Genomic DNA, 25,390 nt, shown 5'->3' with positions numbered 1-25,390 from the left:
CATTTAGAAGCTTCTGATAGGCTAATTGACATACTTCTTGTCAATTGGAGGTGTACCTGTGGATGTATTTCAATGACTACCTTCAAACTCAGTGCCTCTTTGCTTGACATCATGGGAAAATCAAAAGAAATCAGCCAAGACCTCAGAAAAAAAATTGTAGACCTCCACAGGTCTAGTTCATCCTTGGGAGCAATTTCCAAATGCCTGAAGGTACCACATTCATCTGTACAAACAATAGTACGCAAGTATAAACACCATGGGACCACGCAGCCGTCATACCGCTCAGGAAGGAGACACGTTCTGTCTCCTAGAGATGAACGTACTTTGGTGCAAAAAGTGCAAATCAATCCCAGAACAACAGCAAAGGACCTTGTGAAGATGCTGGAGGAAACAGGTACACATTTTGTAACGTTACAATCTAATTCTAAAATGATTTAAATCATTTTTTGGAGCTCTGTCAGAATGACCCGGCCACACTGAACAATCGGGGAGAAGGGCCTTGGTCAGGGAGGTGACCAAGAACCTGATGGTCACTCTTGCAGAGCAACACAATTCCTCTGTGGAGATGGGAGAACCTTCCAGAAGAACAACCATCTCTGCAGCACTCCAACAATCAGGCCTTTATGGTAGAGTGGCCAGACGGAAGCCACTCCTCAGTAAAAGGCACATGACAGCGCACTTGGAGTTTTCCAAAAGGCACCTAAAGGACTCTCAGACCATTAGAAACAAGATTCTCTGTTCTGATGAAACCAAGATTGAACTCTTTGGCCTGAATGCCAAGCGTCACGTCTAAAGGAAACCTGGCACCATCTCTACAGTGAAGCATGGTGGTGGCAGTTCCCAATCAGAGGCAGCTGTTTATCGTTGTTTCTGATTGGGGATCATATTTAGGCAGCTATTTCCCCACTGTGTTTTGTGGGATCTTGTTTTTGCTTCACGTTTCGTTTGCTGTTTATTGTTTTGTGCGTTTCACTAATAAAGATGTGGAACCCAGATCACGCTGCACGTTGGTCCGAGTATGCTTCCAGTTTGTACGACGAGCGTGACAGAAGATCCCACCACAACAGGACCAAGCAGCGTGCCCAGGAGGAGATGGCATCCTGGACTTACGAGGAGATCGAGGAGAAAATATCCTGGACTTGGGAGGAAATCTTGGCAAGACACGAAAGCCTGCCGTGGAAGCAGACGCAAGGAGAGAAGGGAGGACAGCGACGACGCCGGGGTTCGCGGCCATAAAGACAACCCAAAAGACAGCCCAAATTTTCTTTTGGGGGCGGGGGCACACGGGGTGGTCGGCGGAGCCGAGGAATGAGCCAGAGACCGTCAGGGAGTCGAAGGAGAAACTTGATGAAAGATTCTGGAGAGAGGTGGTGGCGATGAGAGTGCTGCAGCGTGGGCGTGCTGAGCGTGCCACCAGTCCGGTGTCATCTGCACCGGTTTCACGCATCTGGCCTCCAGTGCGCCTCCCCAGTCCGGTACGTCCTGTGTCTCCTCCACGCACTCGCCCTGAAATGTGTGTCACTGACATTCTATACTGGGTGGTGTTGAAAACGCAAACCATGATATTGTAGTGCCTGAAGTCGGTATGTTTTGTTTATTGGTTGTGTGATGCATTGACACAGAAACCTGTTGGTGGAAAATTTGTTGCATATCTTTTATATAATTATAAATATATCAAAATGTGGAAAATCTGAATTCCCCCAACTGATCATTGTCTGCAGCCGGCTCTGATCGTAGTGTAATGAGACAGGCAGGGAGAGTGAACCCTCAACCTTCTGGCCAGTAGCCCTGCGTGGCATCGACTGTCCCCCCAGTAAATTTCGATCTGTCCCTAACTGTACTGTAAGTCGCTCTGGATAAGAGTGTCTGCTTTCTGACTAAAATGTGAAAGTGTCTCTCTCTCACACGCTCTCTCAGACACTTGCACACACATACTCATTTCTCTCTTTGCACTGCTCACTCCCACTCTTGTCCAAAGATGAGTGGCAGTAGTGTAACAGCAGAGCATGCTGTTTATTTGACTTGCAACTGTGGTATAGATCTCTATATACATTCAGGGGAATCAGTCTGTTGAGTTCAGTGGAGGGACAGGATGTGGTATGTGTCTGAGGCTGAGCTATGGCCCCAGTTTACTGAACATTGAGTAAGAACAGAAAGACCCCAGGAACACAAACCACACACACAATACTCGAGACTTACAAATCTAGTATTCTATTACAAACAGCAAACACCAGATGAATTAACACTGAGTTTAATTTCTGTAGTATCAAAGTTAATACCTTTAATCTTTAAAAACAAACACCTAAAAGTACAGCTCACTGACTATGATGCTCTAGATGTTTTAAAACATGCCGTGATAGCTCGTTCTAATGCAATTCTAATAAAGTCAGGTTGGAGGAAGAGGAAGAAAAAGAGAGAGATCTGACACATACGTGGTGAAGCATTGCTCTTTATTTGTAGCTGCTGCAATCAAAGTGTGAACCATTGTGTGACTACAGGGGTTGTTATGGTTAACAAGAATGCAAGCATGCAGGCACACACACACACACACACACAGACACACAGACACACACACACAGACACACACACACACACACACACACACACACACACACACACACACACACACACACACACACACACACACACACACACACACACACACACACACACCTACACCTAGCTCCTGTGGTTCCTGGGTCCTGTCCGCCTGGGAATTGGTATGGGCGGAGCATCATCTGGTTCAGGCTGTGGAGACCTGGGTAGAGGCAGGGGTCTGGAGTTTTGGGTGGCCTGCGACGGAGTTCTGTTTTTCGTCCGGGTTCGGCTCTGGGACTTGGGTGGGTGATGGTGGAGGGATGCTTGACGCGTGGGCTGGGTGAGGGGCGCAAGTCTCATCTCCTCCTCCTCTACATGGGGAACATCAGGGATTAGGATTCATCGGTAAGGGAGTTAGATGTTGGTAACTACATGTAATGTGAGTAGCCTTCTGTTTTATCATAGTACTGTTTTATCATCATGTACATAACTGCTGTGTTTTTATTCATGTGTGTTCAGTACCTTTTATGCGACTCGCGCGCCGCCTGCGGCTCTGGCAGACACACACCAAGGTGATGACGATGAGGATGAGAAGCAGACCACCTCCACCAGCCAGAATCACCACCATCAGCCATAGCTTCATCCCAAACAAAAGCACTGTAGAGGAAGAATCCTCTGCAGAAGAATCATCATCAGCATCATCATCATCATCATCATCATCATCATCATCGTCAGAAATGTTTATTTCATTTAGTCTCTCCTACGCACCTGTACATTCAGGGTTAACATCGTCACTCTTCTCTTCACTCGCTTTGTTACTCACTGTACACACGTAGCGGTCGACAGGTTTGAGCATTGCCTTGGTTATTGTCAGAGTTTTGTCAGTGGATCCTGGCAGTGTTTGTCTGTTATGGCTCCACACCACATTAACATCCACAGAGTTCCCCACATCACACCTCAGACTGACAGATGCATCAGTACAGGTGTGTGTCAGACGTGGCTTAAACACAGGCACTGAGAACACAAAACACACACTGTAATGAGGCCATATTTTCCCTAACACTGGCTGTGTGTGTACGTGCATGCTACGTGCGTGCATGCATATGTATGCTTTCTGTTTGTGTAGCCTACTTACAGAGCACACACAGGCGAGTTGTTTTGTCTAACACGAGTTTTCCCATGTTGTCGTAGATGGTGACCTGGTAAGACCCTGTATTATTCAGCTGTAGGTTAGTTAGTAACAGAGAACCATTCGGTGTGGTCTGGGGTTTCGGCTCAGTATTCTTCCTGGTGTCGTAAACTATCTTAGAGTCATGGGTCCACCGTAAATGAAATGACTGTCCAAGCAACTCCAGGCCATGGTCAATCACCTTGTTCTTTCCAACAGCAGCGTACATAGTACACTCCTCAGCACCTAAACATACAGTGAAATGGACATTTTACCATCAGATACAGCTGGTGATGACTTTTACACTGTTAGAAAAAAAGATGCTAAGTAGAACCATACGGGGTTTGTCCCCATAGGGGAACCCTTTTTGGTGCTGGGTAGAACCCTTTGCAGAGGGTTCTATTTAGAACCCTCTATGTAGGATTCTTCAAAGAACCTTCTGTATATGGTTCTACCTAGAACACATTTAATCATCTAAAGGTTCTTTCTAGAACCGTCTATGAAGGGTTCTACCGAGAACCCTTTTATCTGAACCCTCTATGAACAGTTCCACCGGCCTTATTACCATTTAAAATGACATTACATATATGAGGCCTTTCTTTGAGGGCCTAGCTATACCCTATTACAGGGGTGTTAGGAATCTCCTGGTTTACAGACCACATCAGGTCTGCAAATCACACTATGCTGGCTTGCAAAGTGATGTGTAATTCCTATTGGGATCCAGCCAGAGTTAGGATATCCAGCAAGTGGAATTGTTAATCACCCACAACCTGCATTCAGAATAACTGACAGGTGAGGGAAGATTTAATTGAGACTATCTCAATCATTTAAACGTGAACAACCATCTCAGTAACGGGTGCAATAAATCTAATTACTAACAGATTTGATTAGTTTAGAAAACTGTACATTATTTATCTTTGTGTTGCATAAAATGAATCCACCAATCTATACAAAAACACAGATATTACAGTAAAACAAACAATTCTGAAAGTCTCCCTGCAATAGAGCATGCTGGGAAATATTATAATATTTCAAAGAACCCTTGTGACCAAAATAGCTTTTTCCACCTGAGGAACATTGCCAAGGTGTGGCCATTTCCCTCTCAGGCTGATACAGAGAGACTCATCCATGCTTTTGTTACAAGAAGGCTTGACTACTGTAATGCACTCCTGTCTGGTCTACCCAAGAAAGCCATTGGTCAACTGCAAAACATACAGAATGCTGCAGCATGGGTACTGACCAAGAACAGACAGAGAGCACACATTACATTGGTTTTACGGTCTCTGCAATGGCTGCCTGTGAGTTTTAGAAATAATTTTAAGAGTATTCTATTGGTTTTTAAATCAATCCACGATTGTGCACCGAAATAAATGTCAGACATGCTTTTAAGTTATGTACCCAGTAGGTCCCTCAGGCCCTCTGCCACTGGCCTTTTAACCTGTCTGGGCTAGGGGGCAGTATTGAGAATTTTGGAAAAAATATGTTCCCATTTTTAACTGCCTCCTACACCAACTCAGAAGCTAGAATATGCATATTATTGTTCAGGCTTGGATAGAAAACACTCTGAATTTTCTAAAACTGTTTGAATGGTGTCTGTGAGTATAACAGAACTCCTATGGCAGGCAAAAACCTGACAAGGTTTCAAGCAGGAAGTACCCTGTCTGACAAGGAGTCGTGCGTCTTGCATCTTTTTATTGAAAAGTAAGGATCTTAGCTGTAACGTGACAATTCCCAGGGCTCCAATAGGCTCTCAGAGCCCGCGAAAAACCTGAAGGTTTACGAGGGAGCCTCAGGTTGAAACAGATTATCGCCTTTTGTAAGTGGATGCTCAGAGGACCTTTGAATGAGGCGCGTGCACGAGTCGCTCCCGAGGAGAAATTTTATTCGGCTGTTTAGGCTCAATGCATACTCCCGGTCGGAATATTATCACTTCTCTACGACATAAATGGCATAAAAATTGGTTTGAAACAGCGGTTGACATGCTTCGAAGTACGGTAATGGAATATTTAGACATTTTTGACACGCCAATGCGCCATGCGCGGGACCGTGAAGAAGCATTCTAGAACTCACGAACAAAACGTCGCTGTTTGGATATAACGATGGATTATTTGGGACCAAACCAACATTTGTTATTGAAGTAGAAGTCCTGGCAGTGTATTCTGATGAAGAACAAGCAAGGTAAGAACATTTTTCTTATAGGAAATGTGATTTTGGTGGAGGCTGACCTGGGTGGGTATCTAAATAGCTAGCCCTGTAATGCCGGGCTATGTACTTAGATTATTGCAAAATGTGCTTCATCCGAAAAGCTATTTTAAAATCGGACATATCGAGTGCATAGAGGAGTAATGTATCTATAATTCTTTAAATAATTGTTATGCTTTTTGTGAACGTTTATCGTGAGTAATTTAGCAAACTGTTAGTAAATTCAACGGAAGTTTGCCGGGGGTTATGCGTTTTCTGAACGTCACATGCTAATGCAAAAAGCTGTTTTTTGATATAAATATGAACTTGATTGAACAGACATGCATGTATTGTATAACACAATGTCCTAGGTGTGTCATCTGATGAAGATCATCAAAGGTTAGTGCTGCATTTAGCTGTGGTTTGGGTTTGTGTGACATTATATGCTAGCTTGAAAAATGGCTGTCTGATTTTTTCTGGCTGGGCACTCTGCTGACATAATCTAATGTTTTGCTTTCGTTGTAAAGCCTTTTTGAAATTGGACAGTGGGGTTAGATTAACGAGATTCTTGTCTTTAAATAGCTGTAAAATAGTCATATGTTTGAGAAATTGAAGTAATAGTATTTCTAACGATTCAAAAATCGCGCCACTGGAATTTCAGTAGCTGTTACGTAGGTGGGACGAAATCGTCCCACATACCCCAGAGAGGTTAACTATCCCAAAACCTATGACCAAGAGGCATGGAGAGGCAATCTTTAGTTATTATGCCCCCAGCCTCTGGAATAGCCTGCCGGAGAACCTGAGGAGGGCTGAAAAACGTTGTGTTTATTGTCATTATTAAAAGAAAATATTTGTTGTGTAGTAAATATTTCCGTTTTTATTGTTATTGTTTTTATTAGTTGTTTTTCCTCTAAAGCACATTGTGTTGCATTCCATGTCTGAAATGTGCTGTATAAATAAAGCTTTATTTTATTTTACTTGTCTTTCAAAAATGATTCTTCTGATCAAAACGGTTCTTGGTAAAACCCTATCCCTCCGCAAAGAACCCTTTTGGAACAATTGTTTTTCTAAGAGTAGTGTCAGAAAACCTGTGAGCAGAAAAAGGGGAAGCTCCATTTGCATTACTAATGAGAAATTAATTACAACTTATACACAGAAAATACTGTAAGTCTACATACTAAAGAAGAGGTTAGTTAGCACAACCCAGAATATCTGATATGGCAAATTCAAGTTAAGAGGATTGAGAAGGGTGTCGGTAAGAATAATCTTACGAAGCACCATCATTTCTATCGTCTTTCTAGGTCAAGCATAGAAGCAGAGATCAACAACAAAAACTGTAGTTTTAATGGAGATATCACAATGACATCAAATAAGTGAAATGGTTATTATTTCATATTTTCTTTTTCATTTGATGTGGTCCTGAGAATTAGGCTAAACTGAATACAGTCAAATCAATTCTTACACACTTAGGTTCTGGTTTTCTCTCCAAGGGATAATAGATCACTGATTAAAAATAAGACCATATCCGTGTCTTGTTTTCTTTTTACACTTTTTGAAAAGATTTAGAAGTCAAATGAATGATTTCTTTGATTTCTAGTTTTACCCAAAGCATCACCCTAACCAAGCCAGACTAATAGCCTTAAATCCAAGCCAAAAAGGGGGACAGAGTGACTTAAACTTGACCATGAACACAACAATATAGCAAAAGGAAAATATAGTCTGATTCTAATTCTTAACTCACCTGCAAACCCCAGAGAGAGGAGAATGAGAGATATCAGCGTCACCACTGACATTCTCAAGGAGTGATTGCACCTGCTCCAGACTGTGTCTGTGTGTCTGTGTGTCTGTGAGCGCTCTGTTCAGCATATTTCTGAGCGAGAGGGCATCCTGTCTGTTTGTCTGTGTGTGTGTGTGTGTGTGTGTGTGTGTGTGTGTGTGTGTGTGTGTGTGTGTGTGTGTGTGTGTGTGTGTGTGTGTGTGTGTGTGTGTGTGTGTGTGTGTGTGTGTTTGTTAATGGAATTTATATGATTAAGGTTTTGACTAAATGATTCTACCCTGAAAATGTATAACTGAGTGATTATAAGACTAATTCTATAAATGTGTGTGCATAGGACAAGCTAAGACTTTACTATTTAGCAATGTAAGTGAGACATTCAAGGAAAAGGGGAACTGTTAACAGACAACAGACAACTTGTGACCACTGTGAAACTAATAACAGGGAAGAGGTCTTCCCACCCAGGGAGGGGAGAAACCATTGGGCTTGCAGTAGATTATGTAACATGGGGCAGGATATGATAAGCAATGTATGTGATGGAGAAGACTTGTAAATAAGCATTGACAGTGTTAAACAAGAGGAGGGGCATTTGTAAGGGGTATGACATATGGTATGACCAAAGGTTAGGTATAAAAGGCTTTGCATATTGTATGATATTCAGAGCTCTCGTGAATAAACTTGGTTGACTATTGTAAGCTGGGCCTCCGTCTGTGTCATTTAACCAGAATCTTACAAACTCTGGAGTGCAGACTGAGTAGTTTAATTGAAGTTCAGTTTATGAACATTGGGAACAGAATTCTCATAACAATTTGGTCCTTCGAGCCGGATTCCAAGATCTGTCCCTGTCTTCCTAAGGTAACACGCCGAAAACCGTGCACAGGCGGGTCTTTGACCCGTAAATTAAAGACCTGTCCCCTGACATTGGGGTTCCATAGCAGGCCGGCATATATCTAAGGTCGACAGAGACGGTGACGGAATCCAACCAACATTGCTTTTCCCAGCCTACAAGACGAAGGTCAGTAAATCTTTATTCACGAATTTGGGGGAATAATTTAAGATATCTTGGATTTGATGTTCTAAATACTTGGAATTTATCAATAATAGGAGCTTAGTTATTCTTAACAGATTCACTAAGGTGTTTTTACTTTGTATTAACAAAATCAATAAGGGAGCAGGTCCGCGAAGACCTGAGGAACGAACATGTACACTACCATAAATAAAACTAGCTTAATAATTGAGGTCAGTGGTTTTCTTTGTGAAGTGGTCGAGAGGTTATTAAGAAGGGATATAAAATAGGTGCTGTGAGATAGGACGGTGATTTTGTGCAAATAGGATAACTTAAATGGTTAATTAACGAGTGGTAAATTAACCATAGATCCGAGTCAAGAGACATACCTAAATAAAGTCCTAAATTGAGGAGAGGAGAGGATATAAAATAGGTTTTGTGAGATAGGACGGTAATTCTATGCGAACAAGATAACTCAAATGGTCAATTAACAAGAGTGAATTAACCATAGATCCGATTCAAAAGACAACACTGAAATCAAGTCCAAAACGGAGGAGAGGCGAGAGAATTAAATTAAACAGAACAAGGTAAACTAAGTGTAGATCCAAATTAACAGATTTAAATTAAACAAGACGAGGTAAATTAATTATAGATCCAAATTAACAGATTGGAATTAAACAAAACAAGGTAAGATAATCATAGATCCAAATTAGTAGTCATAATAGAACAAAACCAGGTTAAAATGGGAAGTAAAGGGTCTAAGGGGTGTGGAGAACTCACAGGCGACGAGAGCTATATGGAGCTAAAAGATAAACGGAATGTAGATTATGGCCCAAAATGGAGGAAGAAATATAGGTTTGAGGGTCACCTGGACGTAAATAACCTGGAGTCTATGATTAAACTGATGCATAAAGAAAAAGGAAGTCCTATTGCCAGGACCGGCCGGGTGAGTGGGTGAGGTTCGTGACATGGGCCGAAATGGCGCAGAACTCTCTCCGCCACTCCTCTACTAACCTATCGCCTTTTCAGTGTGTGTTGGGTTACCAGCCGGTCCTGGTGCCCTGGCATCAGAGCCAGACTGAGGCTCCTGCGGTGGAGGACTGGGTCCAGCGCTCAAAGGAGACCTGGAACGCCGTTCAAGAATCCCTTGAACGGGCCAGGGGACATCAAAAGGAGAGCGCTGACCGCCGCCGGAGTGAGGCCCCCGTGTTCACCCCGGGGGACAGAGTCTGGCTCTCAACCCGGAACCTGACCCTCCGCCTGCCCTGCCGGAAGTTGGGTCCGCGGTTTGTGGGGCCATTTAAAGTCCTGAGGAGAATAAATGAGGTGTGTTACAGGTTACAACTTCCTTCCTATTACCGTATTAATCCCTCGTTTCATGTGTCTCTCCTCAGGTCAGTGGTAGCTGGTCCACCACAGGACGCTGAGGTGCAGGAGGTCCCTCTGCCCACCCCCGGACATGGGGGGGCCCCGGCGTACACATTCCGGTCCATCTTGGACTCCAGGCGCCGGGTAGGGGGCTTGCAGTACCTCGTGGACTGGGAGGGGTACGGTCCAGAGGAGAAGTGCTGGGTACCGGTGGAGGACATCTTGGACCCATCACTGTTGCGGGAGTTCCACAGCCTCCATCCGGATCGCCCTGCACCTCTCCCTCCGGGTCGACAGAAGGTGGCGCCTCTCCTCGTTCAGGCGGCGCTCGGCGGTCATCGTTAGCTGCCACCGATCCTCTTTTCATTTTCTTTTGGTGAGGTCTGTTTATGTGTGCACCTGTATTGTGTTAGGTCATTAGTGGGGGGGTTATTTAGTCTGTCTGTTTAGGTTTGGGGATTGTGCAGGATTGTTTTTGTCTACATTGGTTGGGTTGGGGTTTAGGTTTTCCCTCTGCCATTTGTTTATTAAGGCATACGAGTTTTCCTGGGCTGCACCCCTACTCTGTTTACAGGCTCTTACTTTTTGTTGTATTTCACCCTGCCTTGCATTTTGTTGGCAGTCTTGGACTGATACCTATTAAAACATGTTTTCACGGACCTTGGTCTCCTGCACCTGACTTCACCCCTCCTGCTTATTTGAGTACCCTGACAGATGGACTGGTGTTTCTCTTTGCTTATTTGAGCTGTTCTTACCATAATATGGACTTCTGTCTTCTGTATGCCACCCCTACCTTGTCATAACACAACTGATTTGCTCAAACACATTAAGAAGGAAAGAAATTCCACAAATTAACTTAAGAAGGCACACCTGTTCATTTGAATGCATTCCAGGTGATTAACTCATGAAGCTGGTTGAGAGAATGCGAAGAGTGTGCAAAGCTGTCATCAAGGCAAAGGAATATTACATATTTAACCACTGTAAAAAAAAGTATTATTGGATGAATTGAAAATGACTCAAAACAAAATATACGTAATAAAAAAGAATGCAAGTTGTTTCAATGATTTGCAACATCATCATAGTGTTAAGGAGCTTTAGAGGGAGGAAATGTCTCCAAAAGAGAAGGTATCTAAATATGCACAAAACACAACTAGAAACACCAAACTAGTGTTTTCAACCTTTTCCAGTAGTGCTCCCAGACCCTGGCAAGGTGTTTCACAACAACTGATTAAATGGTGTTACAACACACTATGGAATGTTTCAATAATGCAGCAAATTTAAGGTTTTGTCTCTTTTACATAAGTGGCAGCTCAGTTGCCACTAGTTTTGGTGTTACACTACAAAGCATATATCACACTGCTTTGAGTGTACAGCAGATAGTATGGTATAGGCATAGGCCAACATTTAATAGGAAACATTTTATTAGTTTATTTTACTACAGTTTAAATAATGTGTACTCTCTCCAAGTAGCGTGGACAGGGACAAGTTAATGACTTATCAAGGTATAAGGCCTACACTACAATCCCTGTGGCCAGTGACTGTTGACTTGAAAGCAGTGTGGGCTATTGAAGAGAACAGTATGGTGGGAAATTAATAATTGTAATTATTGGAATGTCTGACACTGTTGTCACCTGAACTGTCCTCAGATCAGCGGTCTCAAATTGGAAACACTAGCCTAGTTAGTACTGTACATAATAGTCACATAAGTTAGTGTGTTTTCAAAGTGAGTGTTTTCACCTGATCCTCTTGTTTTTGTGCCCAGTGAAGGGGACAGGTTATCCGCAGTATGGTGGCCTGGGTGGAGAGATCAAGCTGACCCCCAAGATCTCAGAACAGCTGGATGAAATCCTGTGGAAACACAATGGAAACAAGGTGGGGAAGTTTGATGGGAGCCAGAATAGAGTGTATGGCAGGTACAGAAAATCTGTGGAGGGAGCTGAAGGTTCAAGGCCTCGAAACCTTAAAGACTTGCAAAAGACCTGCAAAGAGGAGTGGGACAAAATCCCTCCTGAGGTGTGCAAACCTGGTGGCCAACTACAAGAAACGTCTGACCTCTGTGATTGCCAACAAGGGTTTTGCCACCAAGTACTAAGTCATGTTTTGCAGAGGGGTCTAATACTCATTTCCCTCATTAAAATGCATATCAATTTATAACATTTTTGACATGCGTTTTTCTGGATATTTTGTTGTTATTCTGTCTCTCACTGTTCAAATAAACCTACCATAAAAATTATAGACTGATCATTTCTTTGTCAGTGGGCAAACGTACAAAATCAGCAGGGGATCAAATACTTTTTTCCCTCACTGTATAAGCAGAAAATGAAAGCTCAGAAAATGAAATGTCAATGATGACATTTCTCTAAAACAGGTTATCAGCTACATGTGCACCACCAACAGCTAACAGCTTACTACCCAACATACACTTAGTTTTACTTTCTTAGCTACAGTATACATACTGTATCTCCCTGGCATGTTACATCATTTATGCAGCAGCATATAATACATTTTTGGACTCATCTTGTTGTGCTGTGCTCACTTGAACAGGAAGGTAGGCGGGCCTTCGTTGGAAACTTTTGTTATCAAACTTTGTCACCCAGTCCACCCGGTCGTGCTGCTGCTCCAGTTTCAACTGTTCTTCCTGCAGCTATGGAACCCTGACCTGTTCACCAAACGTGCTACCTGTCCCAGACCTGTTGTTTTCAACGAGAGAGAGCGCGCAGGAGTGGTAGAGATACTATGAATGATCGGCTATGAACAACCAACTGACATTTACTCCTGAGGTGCTGACCTGTTGCACCCTCTACAACCACTGTGATAATTATTAATTGACCCTGCTGGTCATCTATGAACATAAGAACATCTTGGCCATGTTCTGTTATAATCTCCACCCGGTACAGCAAGAAGAGGACTGCCCACCCCTCATAGCCTGGTTCTTCTCTAAGTTTCTTCCTAGGTTCTGGCCTTTCTAGGGAGTTTTTCCTAGCCACCGTGCTTCTACACCTGTATTGCTTGCTGTTTGTGGTTTTAGGCTGGGTTTCTGTACAGCACTTTGTGACATCAGCTGATGTAAGAAAGGCTTTATAAATACATTTGATTGATTGAGCGATCAAAGTCTGGCATTCTTTGGATTTAACAAGGAACTCGGAAAAAAAATCAAGGTCGATTCATGACGTCAGTGATCTTCAAGTCGGAGCTCTGGAAAGAGGTCCGAGTTGCTGATTTGGAATTCCGAGTAAGATGACCGTTCAAAGCGTATTTTCACGGTCAGAGCTTGTTTTTTTCCGAGATCCCATTTGTCTTGAACTCACTGAAGTCTGAGATTTCCCAATTCCGAGTTTCCAGTTGTTTTGAACACGGTATAAGTCATGCTGGATTGACAACATGGCCAATGTTGAATGTTTGCAATTTTAAGCTTGGAAAAGAGACCCTTAAACCCAGGCGTTTTATCTATAATTTCTCTTCATAATTGTTCTTCATATGACAAGGATTGAAAAGGATTTGCCAGTAGATTGTCAACTTGATTCATGATGATGACTGCTAGCTTGCTAGCTAAGATTTTCAGAGTATGATGTTGACATGATCAGTCCAATCAAAGCTACAATAGACATAACGATATCATTTTATCTGTGGCCAATGACCTTGAGCCTTCTTGGATGGGCACTTCTACTGTAACTCTATGGCAGCACCCAAGGGGCTTGAATTTTTTAACCTCTCCCCGTATATTTTGCGGTGACATAAAGTCCCCAGGAGTGAAAGAACACTGAACCAATCACGGCACAACTAGAGAACATTACCAACCCCTATGCTTCGTATTTTCCGCTGACTGCACCACCTCCACAGAAAGCACTGAGCTAGACTGAAACGCCTGCATTTTGGTGCTGCCTTACTCAAGAAAGCAAAAAAGAGACCATTTGTATGCAGCTTTATTAACAAAAGAAATACATGTTTTACATTGTTTGCAAACTGATATGTGACACGTATTAATGTCAATATAACATGCAAAACAGGCAACAACAGGTGGAGCTCAAAACAGGCAACAACAGGTGGAGCTCAAAACAGGTGAGTCTCTACATTATATGTACAGTGCATTCGGAAAGTATTCAGAACCCTTGACTTTTCGACATTGTTACATTACAGCCTTATTCGAAAATGGATTAAATCTTTTTTTCCCTTAATTATTCTACACACAATACCCCATAATGACAAAGCAAAAACAGGTTTTTACAAATGTTTGCACATTTATTAAAAAAAATACAGAAAAATACATTTACATAAGTATTCACTCTTTACTGAGTACTTTGTTATAGCACCTTGGCAGCGATTACAGCCTTGAGTATTTTTGGTTACGATGCTACAAGCTTGGCACACCTGTATTCAGGGAGTTTCTCCCATTCTTCTGTGCAGATCCTTTCAAGTTTTGTTAGGTTGGATGGGGAGTGTCGCTGCACAGATATTTTCAGGTCTCTCCAGAAAAGTATGATCGGGTTCAAGTCCGGGCTCTGGCTGGGCCACTCAAGGACATTCAGAGACTTGTCCCGAAGCCACTCCTGCGTTGTCTTGGCTGTGTGCTTAGGGTCGTTGTCCTGTTGGAAGATGAACCTTTGCCCCAGTCTGAATCCTGAGCGCTTTGGAGCAGGTTTTCATCAATGATCTCTCTATACTTTGCTCCGTTCATCTTTTCCTCAATCCCGACTAGTCTCCCAGTCCCAGCCGCTGAAAAACATCCCCACAGCATGATCCTGCCACCACCATGCTTCACCATAGGGATGGAGACAGGTTTCCTCCAGACGTGACTCTTGGCATTCGGGCCAAAGCCGTTTTTTCATCAGACCAGAGAATCTTGTTTCTCATGGTCAGGATATTATATGTCTTTTACTGAAGAGTAACTTCCGTCTGGCCACTACCATAAAGGCCTGATTGGTGGAGTCCTGCAGAGATGGTTGTCCTTCTGGAAGGTTCTCCCATCTCCACAGAGGAACTCTGGAGCTCTGTCAGAGTGACCATCCGGTTCTTGGTCACCTCCCTGACCAAAGCCCTTCTCCCCCGATTGCTCAATTCAGCTGGGCGGCCAGCTCTAGGAAGAGTCTTGGTGGTTCCAAACTTCTTCCATTTAAGAATGATGGAGGCCACTCTGTTCTTGGGGACCTTCAATGCTGCAGAAATGTTTTGGTACCCTGCCCCAGATCTGTGCCTCGACACAATCCTGTCCCTCTACGGACAGTTCCTTCGACCTCATGGCTTGGTTTTTACTCTAACATGCACTGTCAACTGTGGGACCTTATGTAAACAGGTGTGTGCCTTTCCAAATCATGTCCAATCAATTGAATTTATCACAGGTGGATTCCAATCTAGTTGTAAAAACATCAAGGATTATACCTGGAAACAGGATGGACCTGAGCTCAATTTCAAGTCTCATAGGATTTTTTTTTGTCATTATGGGGTATTGTGTGTAGATTGCTGAGAATTTTTATTTATTTAATACATGTTATAATAAGGCTGTAACGTAACAATATGTGGAAAAATTCAACCTTCACTGGTCTTTTCCATAGGTCCCAGTTTCTCCTAACTGACACATTATATAAAATGCATCCATTTCTTTTCAAATAATACAAAACATACTCATTCAAATGACAGCATACAGACTCACACAAACATCAAAGACATCACACCTGCCCAAACCCACCTGCTCATACCCCCATCTCCAGTGACTGCATCACTCCGCCCCATGACCTCAAGCTGCACCATTTTGTTTTTCAACATTTAGATAATTAAGCATTTAAACATTCCATTGTGTTAATGATGGAGGATTGGTTGATTTCCAGTTTTTAAATATACATTTTTTTTAAGATGATTGACGAGAAAAGTATTGTCCAACCCATAACTTACCTCACTGCATCTTTATATGCCAATACTTCTGACAGCTAACTTCTTCTTTTTTTACCCCCTTTCTCCCCAATTTCGTGATATTACGATCTTGTCTCATCACTGCAACTCTCTTATTAACACCCACTCGCTTAACCCAGAAACCAGCCACACCATTGTGTCGGAGGAAAAACCATTCAACTGACAATCGAAATAAGCCTGCAGGCACCTGGCCCGCCACAAAGAGTCGCTAGAGCGCGTTGAGCCAAGTAAAGCCCCCCGGCCAAACCCTCCCCTAACGACGCTGGGCCAATTGTGCGCCTCCCTATGGGACTCCCGGTCAGGCTGTAGTGAGGGCACACCTTTGGACTTCACAGCATTCCCAGAAGGCATGGATTATTGAGTCATTGTTAGTTTTACACTTAAGACATGACTTTGCCTTTGTGCTGTAGAATTAATGAATTTTATCTCTTGTATAATAAATTATATACATTTGTTCATAGGGTTAAGCGTACATTTTCTTTAACTGTAATTGCGTTAGTTATGTTCCAACATTTCCTCCATCTTGTGTCAATATCAGTTCTTTTTAAGTCTTGGTTCCAGAAGTTAATCTTTTTTTCTAAGAGATTGTCATTGGATAGGCTCTCTGCAAAGTTTTGTATATCTTACCTATCATATGAATATCCTTTTCTGACTCAAATAGGATTCCCTCAAGATTGTCCAAAAGATTTTAAATCAAAATGTATGATATTAAACTTTTAATATTATACATTTGTATTTGTGTGTATTTCAAAATACTGTATCTACATTGGTCAGTCCAATTTTTTTACATTTTGTCATGGAAATAAATGTATTTCCTATTAAGAAGTCATTTACGGTTACTATGCCTTTCGTTTTCCATGTGGACCAATTTATTAGTGAATTTTAAAGATCTATCCAAGGATTGTTCCATTGTGTTTTTAGGGAGTGATATTGGTTCTTGTAGAATACATTTTGTTTTCTTCGGTGTTGTTATAGTGTGCTTAACAATGAAGTTGTTAATGCGCTTATCTTTATCTTTATCCTTTGAAAATAGGCAGGTGAAAAGATTTTGGGGATGACCATGCGCATCTTCAATATGTTCCTCTTTAGTGCATTTTACTATATGTCACAAGTAAAAGCCTTGGGTGGCAAGTTGATACAATTCCAAGTCTGGAAGGTTAAAACCAGCCTCAGATTTAGGAAGATGTAAAACATTCGTTTTAATTCTATGAGTTTTATTTGCTCATATAAAGTCTGCTATGACCTGTAAAATGCATCTCAATAACTAAGTATTTGATCTTTCTAATTTGAATTATTCTTTATGCCCCATCCGGGAACACGTTTTTAACTCAGCTTCTTATAGGCTTATAGATTATTCTAATGACCATAATTAATGTAGCTGTGTATAGCCTACCACAGTGTTTCGTTTCCCCTCACTTGGTATGCAACGAGATTAGGGTCAAAAGTCGACACCTACACCATGTATACAAACGTATGTGGACACCCCTTCAGATCAGTGGATTTCGCTATCTCAGCCACACCCGTTGCTGACAGGTGTATAAAAATCGAGCACACAGCCATGCAAACTCCATAGACAAACATTGGCAGTAGTCATAGGATGCCACCTTTCCAACAAGTCAGTTTGTCAAATTTCTGCCCTTCTAGAGCTGCCCCGGTCAACTGGAAGTGCTGTTATTGTGAAGTGGAAATGTCTAGGAGCAACAACGGCTCAGCCATGAATTGGTAGGCCGCATAAGCTCACAGAACAAGACCACCGAGTGCTGAAGCGTGTAGCACGTAAAAATCGTGGCTGAATGGAAGCAAGTCCCGCATGTTCCAACATCTAGTGGAAAGCTTTCCCTGAAGAGCGGAGGCTGTTGTAGCAGCAAAGCGGGGACCAACTCCATACTAATGCCCATGATTTTAGAATGAGACATTCGATGAGCAGGTGTCCATATACTTTTGATCATGTGGTGTATGTGTCCAGAGCCCTTAGCAAATTGAAGCCTCTGCCTGTGTCCACCTGCTCAATTACCGGTTAATATGCTTAATCTATTTTTTCCATGAGCTTCCAGATGCAATAACCTAGAGTAGGCTGTATGGATCTTTATGTTCGAACATGTTCTATTAAGATTCATTCAGACCACCGGGAATAGCTCTCTTGGGAAGAGAAAACGTTCACTTTCAACAAGTGGATAAGGCTACTGTTTGGAGGCAATGGCTGCTCAGTATTTCTTTACAATCATATTCGGGAGTCTTTTTCTTGGTAAGCGTGCTAGTGATGTGAGGGTTGACTCATAACCCGCAGTCCGCATGGTTATATCTGCGGGTGGCGGGTTTAGGGTCATGAAATATTGTGTGATGGATGGACAAATGGGTGGTGGGCGGATTGAATAAAGAGGAAACAATAGCTTAAAAAATCCATAAATGTATAATTGACATCTATAGACTACATTGAGGTTTTTCTTTCATTATTTTGGGCTATCTGGCACTAGTGTGTAAACCAACGTTTTAGGGCTTAACTGTACACGCGCCAAATAGCCTGTCCAATTGCCAAATGCTTTCAGGAACAGGTAGAAAAAGTTAATGTCGATCCACGATACACCCAAAGGGCAATGTTGCTTTAATTCAAAGTGAGAAAAGCAGCGAAATGGAGAGTTGAAAATAAAGAGAAGGGAGGGACAGAAAAGTAATTTTTGGGAAAGATTTGGTGAAGTGGTAAGTGATGATGATAGCAGTGTCAGCCAGCTATGTTATGTGTGATGATTGTGAGGCCCTATACAAATTTGACAGTCACAAAACAGGGACTTCAAATATGCATATGGCACGTCAATGGAACTGTAGCCTACTGTAGGCTATGTATCAATCAGCTGGGTTAAATGTCAACTGAAATCTGGACACTGACTGTAGGTCTATAATCTCTGACATAGACATAGCCTAATATTAACTCCTGCAGAATTAAGCATTTACTGCAGTAAAATAACACACCAAATGTAGGCTACATCTTTTCTTGGGAACAGGAGTGGAGAAATATAATTTATTTATTTCAGCATCTTAAAATAATGTGAATGCGCAGTTAGACACTGTCTGTAGAGGTGCTATCTTTATCAGCATCATAAAAGCTGATAGTATTTCAACGACATTAACTAGCCTATGCGTCCAAGCCCGAAATGAAATCTTATCAGAAAAGTGGTGGATCGTTTTCACAGCATTCTATTTCCTTACAACCAGTCAAACTAATGTAATTTGGACATTTTGCACAGAAGATATTTCCTGTTATTTGTTGTTTTGTAATTGTATTTTCTTCCTTGTCCCTAAATGTCTTTGCGCCATGACAAGAAGCAGAGATGACAAAGAGAACTTTACCTTACCGATGTCAACTAGATTGAAGCATCTATCGATTTATGACATTGTTCTGGTGAACAAGGGTTTATTTAGTCTTCTAGGGCAACTTAAAAAGACAGAAGAGAAGCTGTATCTAATTATAGACAAGCTGACGAATAAATAGCCTACCAAAATGTCAGAAATTATAGCAGAAACACAATCAAGCTAATAAAATCCTGCACCCTCTGTCAAAAAAAATGGTTCTGCCTTATCTGGCAAGCATACAGCGCATTTTCTATATTGGGTGCAGGCCTGAGATGTTCAGTTAATCACATATAGTCGGGTGCTTGCGGATGAGTTATTAGCAATTGCGGGCAGCTGCGGGTGAACAAAAAGCTGAACAAAGGACCATTAAAGTGTGCATTTTATTCATATCCCTTAGGCCTTATTCATTGGTAGTAGTAACAAAGTGTGTCATTTTGGGCTCCCAGGTGGCACAGCGGTCTAAGGCACAGCATCTCAATGCAAAAGGCATCACTGCAGTACCTAGTTCAAATCCAGGCTGCATCACATCCGGCTGTGATTAGGAGTCCCATAGGGTGGCGCACAATTGGTTCGGCTGGGGTAGGCTGTAAATAAGAATTTGTTCTTAACTGGCTTGCCTAGTTAAATAAATTAAAAATAAGGATTAGGTATTTGGTCATTGTAAACTCAGCAACAAAAAAAAAATCAACTGCCTTTATTGTCAGCAAACTTAACATGTGTAAATATTTGTATGAACATAACAAAATTCAACAACTGAGACAAACTGAACAAGTTCCACAGACATGTGACTAACAGAAATTGAATAATGTGTCCCGGAACAATGCGGGGGGGGGGGGGGGGGGGGGGGGGGTCAAGATCAAAAGTAACAGTCAGTATCTGGTGTAGCCACCAGCTGCATTAAGTACTGCAGTGCATCTCCTCCTCATGGACTGCACCAGATTTGCCAGTTCTTGTTGTGAGATGTTACCCCACTCTTCCACCAAGGCACCTGCAAGTTTCCGGAGATTTCTGGGGGGAATGGCCTTAGCCCTCACCCTCCGATCCAACAGGTCCCAGACGTGCTCTGTGGGGTTGAGATCTGGGCTCTTCGCTGGCCATGGCAGAACACTGACATTCCTGTCTTGTAGGAAATCACGCACAGAACGAGCAGTATGGCTGGTGGCATTGTCATGCTGGAGGGTCATGTCAGGATGAGCCTGCAGGAAGGGTACCACATGAGGGAGGAGGATGTCTTCCCTGTAACACAAAGCTTTAAGATTGCCTGCAATGACAACAAGCTCAGTCCGATGATGCTGTGACACACCGCCCCAGACCATGACGGACCCTCCACCTCCAAATCGATCCCGCTCCAGTGTAATGCTCATTCCTTCGACAATAAACGTGAATCCGACCATCACCCTTGGTGAGACAAAACCACGACTCGTCAGTGAAGAGCATTTTTTGCCAGTCCTGTCTGGTCCAGCGACGGTGGATTTGTGCCCATAGGCAACGTTGTTGCCGGTGATGTCTGGTGAGGACCTACCTTACAACAGGCCTGCAAGCCTCTCTCAGCCTATTGCGGACAGCCTGAGCACTGATGGAGGGATTGTGCGTTCCTGGAGTAACTTGGGCAGTTGTTGTTGCCATCTTGTACCTGTCCCGCAGGTGTGATGTTCAGATGTACCGATCCTGTGCAGGTGTTGTTACACGTGGTCTGCCACTGCGAGGACAATCAGCTGTCCGTCCTGTCTCCCTTCTCCCTGTAGTGCTGTCTTAGGCGTCTCACAGTATGGACATTGCAATTTATTGCTCTGACCACATATGCAGTGCTCATGCCTCCTTGCAGCATGTCTAAGGCACGTTCACGCAGATGAGCAGGGACCGTGGGCATCTTTCTTTTGGTGTTTTTAAGAGTCAGTAGAAAGGCCTCTTTAGTGTCCTAAGTTTTCATAACTGTGACCTTAATTGCCTACCGTCTGTAAGCTGTTAGTGTGGTAACAACCATACCACAGGTGCATGTTCATTAATTGTTTATAGTTTATTTGAAGAAGCATGGGAAACAGTGTTTAAACCCTTTACAATGAAGATCTGTGAAGTTATTTTGATTTTTACGAATTATCTTTGAAAGACAGGGTCCTGAAAAAGGGGTGTTTCTTTTTGTGCTGAGTTTATGTCATTCAGCAATGTTGAATATCTGTAAAGGGCTTAATACAGTTGTATTCCAGACACTAGGGGATACTCAGGTGAAGCCCAAGGGAAATGTTTTATTTATTTTTATTTCACCTTTATTTAACCAGGTAGGCAAGTTGAGAACAAGTTCTCATTTACAACTGCGACCTGGCCAAGATAAAGCAAAGCAGTTCGACACATACAACAACAGTTACACATGGAGTAAAACAAACATACAGTCAATAATACAGTAGAAAAATAAGTCTATATACAATGTGAGCAAATGAGGTGAGATAAGGGAGGTAAAGGCAATAAATAGGCCATGGTGGCAAAGTAAATACAATATAGCAAGGTAAACACTGGAATGGTAGATGAATGTGCAAAGTAGAAGTACTGGGGTGCAAAGGAGCAAAATAAATAAATAAATACAGTAGGGGAAGAGGTAGTTGTTTGGGCTATTTATAGATGGGCTATGTACAGGTGCAGTGATCTGTGAGCTGCTCTGACAAGCTAGTGAGTGAGATAAGTGTTTCCAGTTTCAGAGATTTTTGTAGTTCGTTCCAGTCATTGGCAGCAGAGAACTGGAAGGAGAGGCAGCCAAAGGAGGAATTGGCTTTGGGGGTGACCAGTGAGATATACCTGCTGGAGCGCGTGCTACGGGTGGGTGCTGCTATGGTGACCAGCGAGCTGAGATAAGGGGGGACTTTACCTAGCAGGGTCTTGTAGATGACCTGGAGCCAGTGGGTTTGGCGACGAGTATGAAGCGAGGGCCAGCCAATGAGAGCGTACAGGTTGCAGTGGTGGGTAGTATATGGGGCTTTGGTGACAAAACGGATGGCACTGTGATAGACTGCATCCAATTTATTGAGTAGGGTATTGGAGGCTATTTTGTAAATGACATTGCCGATGTTGAGGATCGGTAGGATGGTCAGTTTTACGAGGGTATGTTAGGCAGCTTGAGTGAAGGATGCTTTGTGTCACGTCCTGACCAGTAAAGGGGTTATTTGTTATTATAGTTTGGTCAGGACGTGGCAGGGGGTATTTGTTTTATGTGGTTCTGGGTGTGTTGTTTATGTAGAGGGTGTTTGATTTATGTATTCCGGGGTTTTGGTCTACGTTAGATGTTTGTATATTTCTATGTCTGTTCTAGGGTGTTTAGATCTATGTTTAGGTATTGGGATTGGGGCCTTCAATTGGAGGCAGCTGTTTATCGTTGCCTCTGATTGAAGGTCCTATAATTAGGAGTATGTTTGTTATGGGATTTGTGGGAGGTTGTTCTTTGCACTGCTGTATTTTGCCTGCAAGACTGTAGTTCCTTCGTTCATAGATTAAGTGTTCATAATAAAAGGTGAAAATGAGCACTCAACCCGCTGCGCCTTGGTCCACTTACTACAACGTCCGTGACAGACACTACCACCTCAGACAGACCAAGCAGCGGGGAAAGGAGCAGCAGGTGGACTATTGGGAGTTTTGGACATGGGAGGAAATTCTGGACGGGGCTGGACCATGGCACCAGGCTGGTGAATACTGTCGCCCACCGGAGGAGATAGAGGCAGCCAAGGCGGAGCGGCGCCGTTATGAGGCTATATACGCGCCGATTAGGAAGCACGAGAGGCACCCCCAATAATTATTTTGGGGGGGGGGCACACGGGTAGTTTGGCTAGGGCAGGCAGTAGACCTGAGCCAACTATCCGTGCTTATTATGGGGAACAGAGAATCAGAAGAGCACCGTACTATGCGGAAGTGCGCACGATCTCGCCTATGCGCACGAACAGTCCGGGGAAAATGATTCCAGCCCCTCGCAAGTGCCATGCTCGAGTGAGCACTCAGGCCGTAGGGGTTGTATGCTCCAGTCCTCCAGTGATGCTTCACGGCCCAGTGTATCCTGTTCCCGCTCCTCGCACTAGCCTTGAGGTGCGTGTCTCCAGTCTGATACCTCCAGTACCAGCACCACGCACCAGGCTTCCAGTGCATCAGCCCAGTCCAGTACGTTCTGTTCCCGCTCCTCGCACTAGCCTTGAGGTGCGTGTCTCCAGTCTGATACCTCCAGTACCAGCATCACGCACCAGGCTTCCAGTGCGTCAGCCCAGTCCAGTACGTCCTGTTCCCGCTCCTCACACTAGCCTTGGGGTGCGTGTCTCCAGTCTGATACCTCCAGTACCAGCCCCACGCACCAGGCTTCTAGTGCGTCAGCCCAGTCCAACTCGTCCTGTTCCTGCTCCTCGCACTAGCCTTGGGGTGCGTGTCTCCAGTCTGGTACCTCCAATACCAGCCCCACGCATCAGGCTTTCAGTGTGCAGTCCCCGTCCAGAGCTTCCGACGACAGTACCCCGTCCAGAGCTTCCGACGACAGTACCCCGTCCAGAGCTTCCGGCGACAGTGCCCCGTCCAGAGTGTCTGGAAACAGTGCCCCGTCCAGAGTGTCCGATGACAGTGCCCCGTCCAGAGTGTCTGGCGACAGTGCCCCGTCTAGAGATGGCCCACATTTCGGAACCGAGTGAGACGGCCCACAGTCCGGAACCGAGTGAGACGGCCCACAGTCCGGAACCGAGTGAGACGGTCCTACAGTCCGGAACCGAGTGAGACGGTCCTACAGTCCGGAACCGAGTGAGACGGTCTATAGTCCGGTATCGGCGCAGCCAGAGTCGACCTACAGTCTGGAGCCCCCAGAGTCGACCTACAGTCTGGAGCCCCCAGAGTCGACCTACAGTCTGGAGCCCCCAGAGTCGACCTACAGTCTGGAGCCCCCATAGTCGACCTACAGTCTGGAGCCCCCAGAGTCGACCTACAGTCTGGAGCCCCCAGAGTCGACCTACAGTCTGGAGCCCCCAGAGTCGCACTACAGTCTGGAGCCCCCAGAGTCGACCTACAGTCTGGAGCCCCCAGAGTCGACCTACAGTCTGGAGCCCCCAGAGTCGACCTACAGTCTGGAGCCCCCGGAGTCGCACTACAGTCTGGAGCCCCCAGAGTCGCACTACAGTCTGGAGCCCCCAGAGTCGCACTACAGTCTGGAGCCCCCAGAGTCGCACTACAGTCTGGAGCCCCCAGAGTCGCACTACAGTCTGGAGCCCCCAGAGTCGCACTACAGTCTGGAGCCCCCAGAGTCGACCTACAGTCTGGAGCCCCCAGAGTCGACCTACAGTCTGGAGCCCCCAGAGTCGACCTACAGTCTGGAGGCCCCAGAGTCGACCTACAGTCTGGAGCCCCCAGAGTCGACCTACAGTCTGGAGCCCCCAGAGTCGACCTACAGTCTGGAGCCCCCAGAGTCGACCTACAGTCTGGAGCCCCCAGAGTCGCACTACAGTCTGGAGCCCCCAGAGTCGCACTAGTCTGGAGCCCCCAGAGTCGCACTACAGTCTGGAGCCCCCAGAGTCGCACTACAGTCTGGAGCCCCCAGAGTCGCCCTACAGTCTGGAGCCCCCAGAGTCGCACTACAGTCTGGAGCCCCCAGAGTCGCACTACAGTCTGGAGCCCCCAGAGTCGCACTACAGTCTGGAGCCCCCAGAGTCGCACTACAGTCTGGAGCCCCCAGAGTCGCACTACAGTCTGGAGCCCCCAGAGTCGACCTACAGTCTGGAGCCCCCAGAGTCGACCTACAGTCTGGAGCCCCCAGAGTCGCACTAGTCTGGAGCCCCCAGAGTCGCACTACAGTCTGGAGCCCCCAGAGTCGCACTACAGTCTGGAGCCCCCAGAGTCGCACTACAGTCTGGAGCCCCCAGAGTCGCACTACAGTCTGGAGCTCACAGAGTCGCACTACAGTCTGGAGCTCCCAGAGTCGCACTACAGTCCGGAGCTTCCAGATTCGCTCTTCTGCCCGAGGCCTACAGCGAAGCGCTTCAGCCCGAGGTCTACAACGAGGTGCTTCAGCCATAGGTATTCTGCGGGGGTGGACAGGTTAGGTGGTGGACTAAGGCCAGAACCTGAGCCACCTCCACAGTAGGAGGGTTGGGGAGGG

At 44.5% G+C, this 25,390-nt stretch overlaps 1 protein-coding gene across 1 annotated transcript; it reads right to left on the bottom strand.

Annotated features, from left to right (window-relative positions):
- Positions 1–2,433: 2,433 nt before the first annotated feature.
- Positions 2,434–7,748, bottom strand: LOC115155791 (T-cell surface antigen CD2). Its single transcript, XM_029702745.1, has 5 exons — positions 7,629–7,748; positions 3,674–3,952; positions 3,307–3,552; positions 3,061–3,213; positions 2,434–2,909 (listed from the first exon to the last, which is right to left on the bottom strand). Exons 1-5 carry the CDS (start codon positions 7,678–7,680, stop codon positions 2,680–2,682), a joined length of 960 nt encoding a protein of 319 aa, XP_029558605.1. The 5' UTR covers positions 7,681–7,748; the 3' UTR covers positions 2,434–2,679.
- Positions 7,749–25,390: the final 17,642 nt, after the last annotated feature.

This window comes from Salmo trutta, chromosome 20 (assembly GCF_901001165.1).
Source record: "Salmo trutta chromosome 20, fSalTru1.1, whole genome shotgun sequence".
Lineage (NCBI taxonomy): Eukaryota > Metazoa > Chordata > Actinopteri > Salmoniformes > Salmonidae > Salmo > Salmo trutta.
Note: the sequence above shows the minus strand (reverse complement) of the source record. Positions and strands in the feature narration are given on the sequence as shown.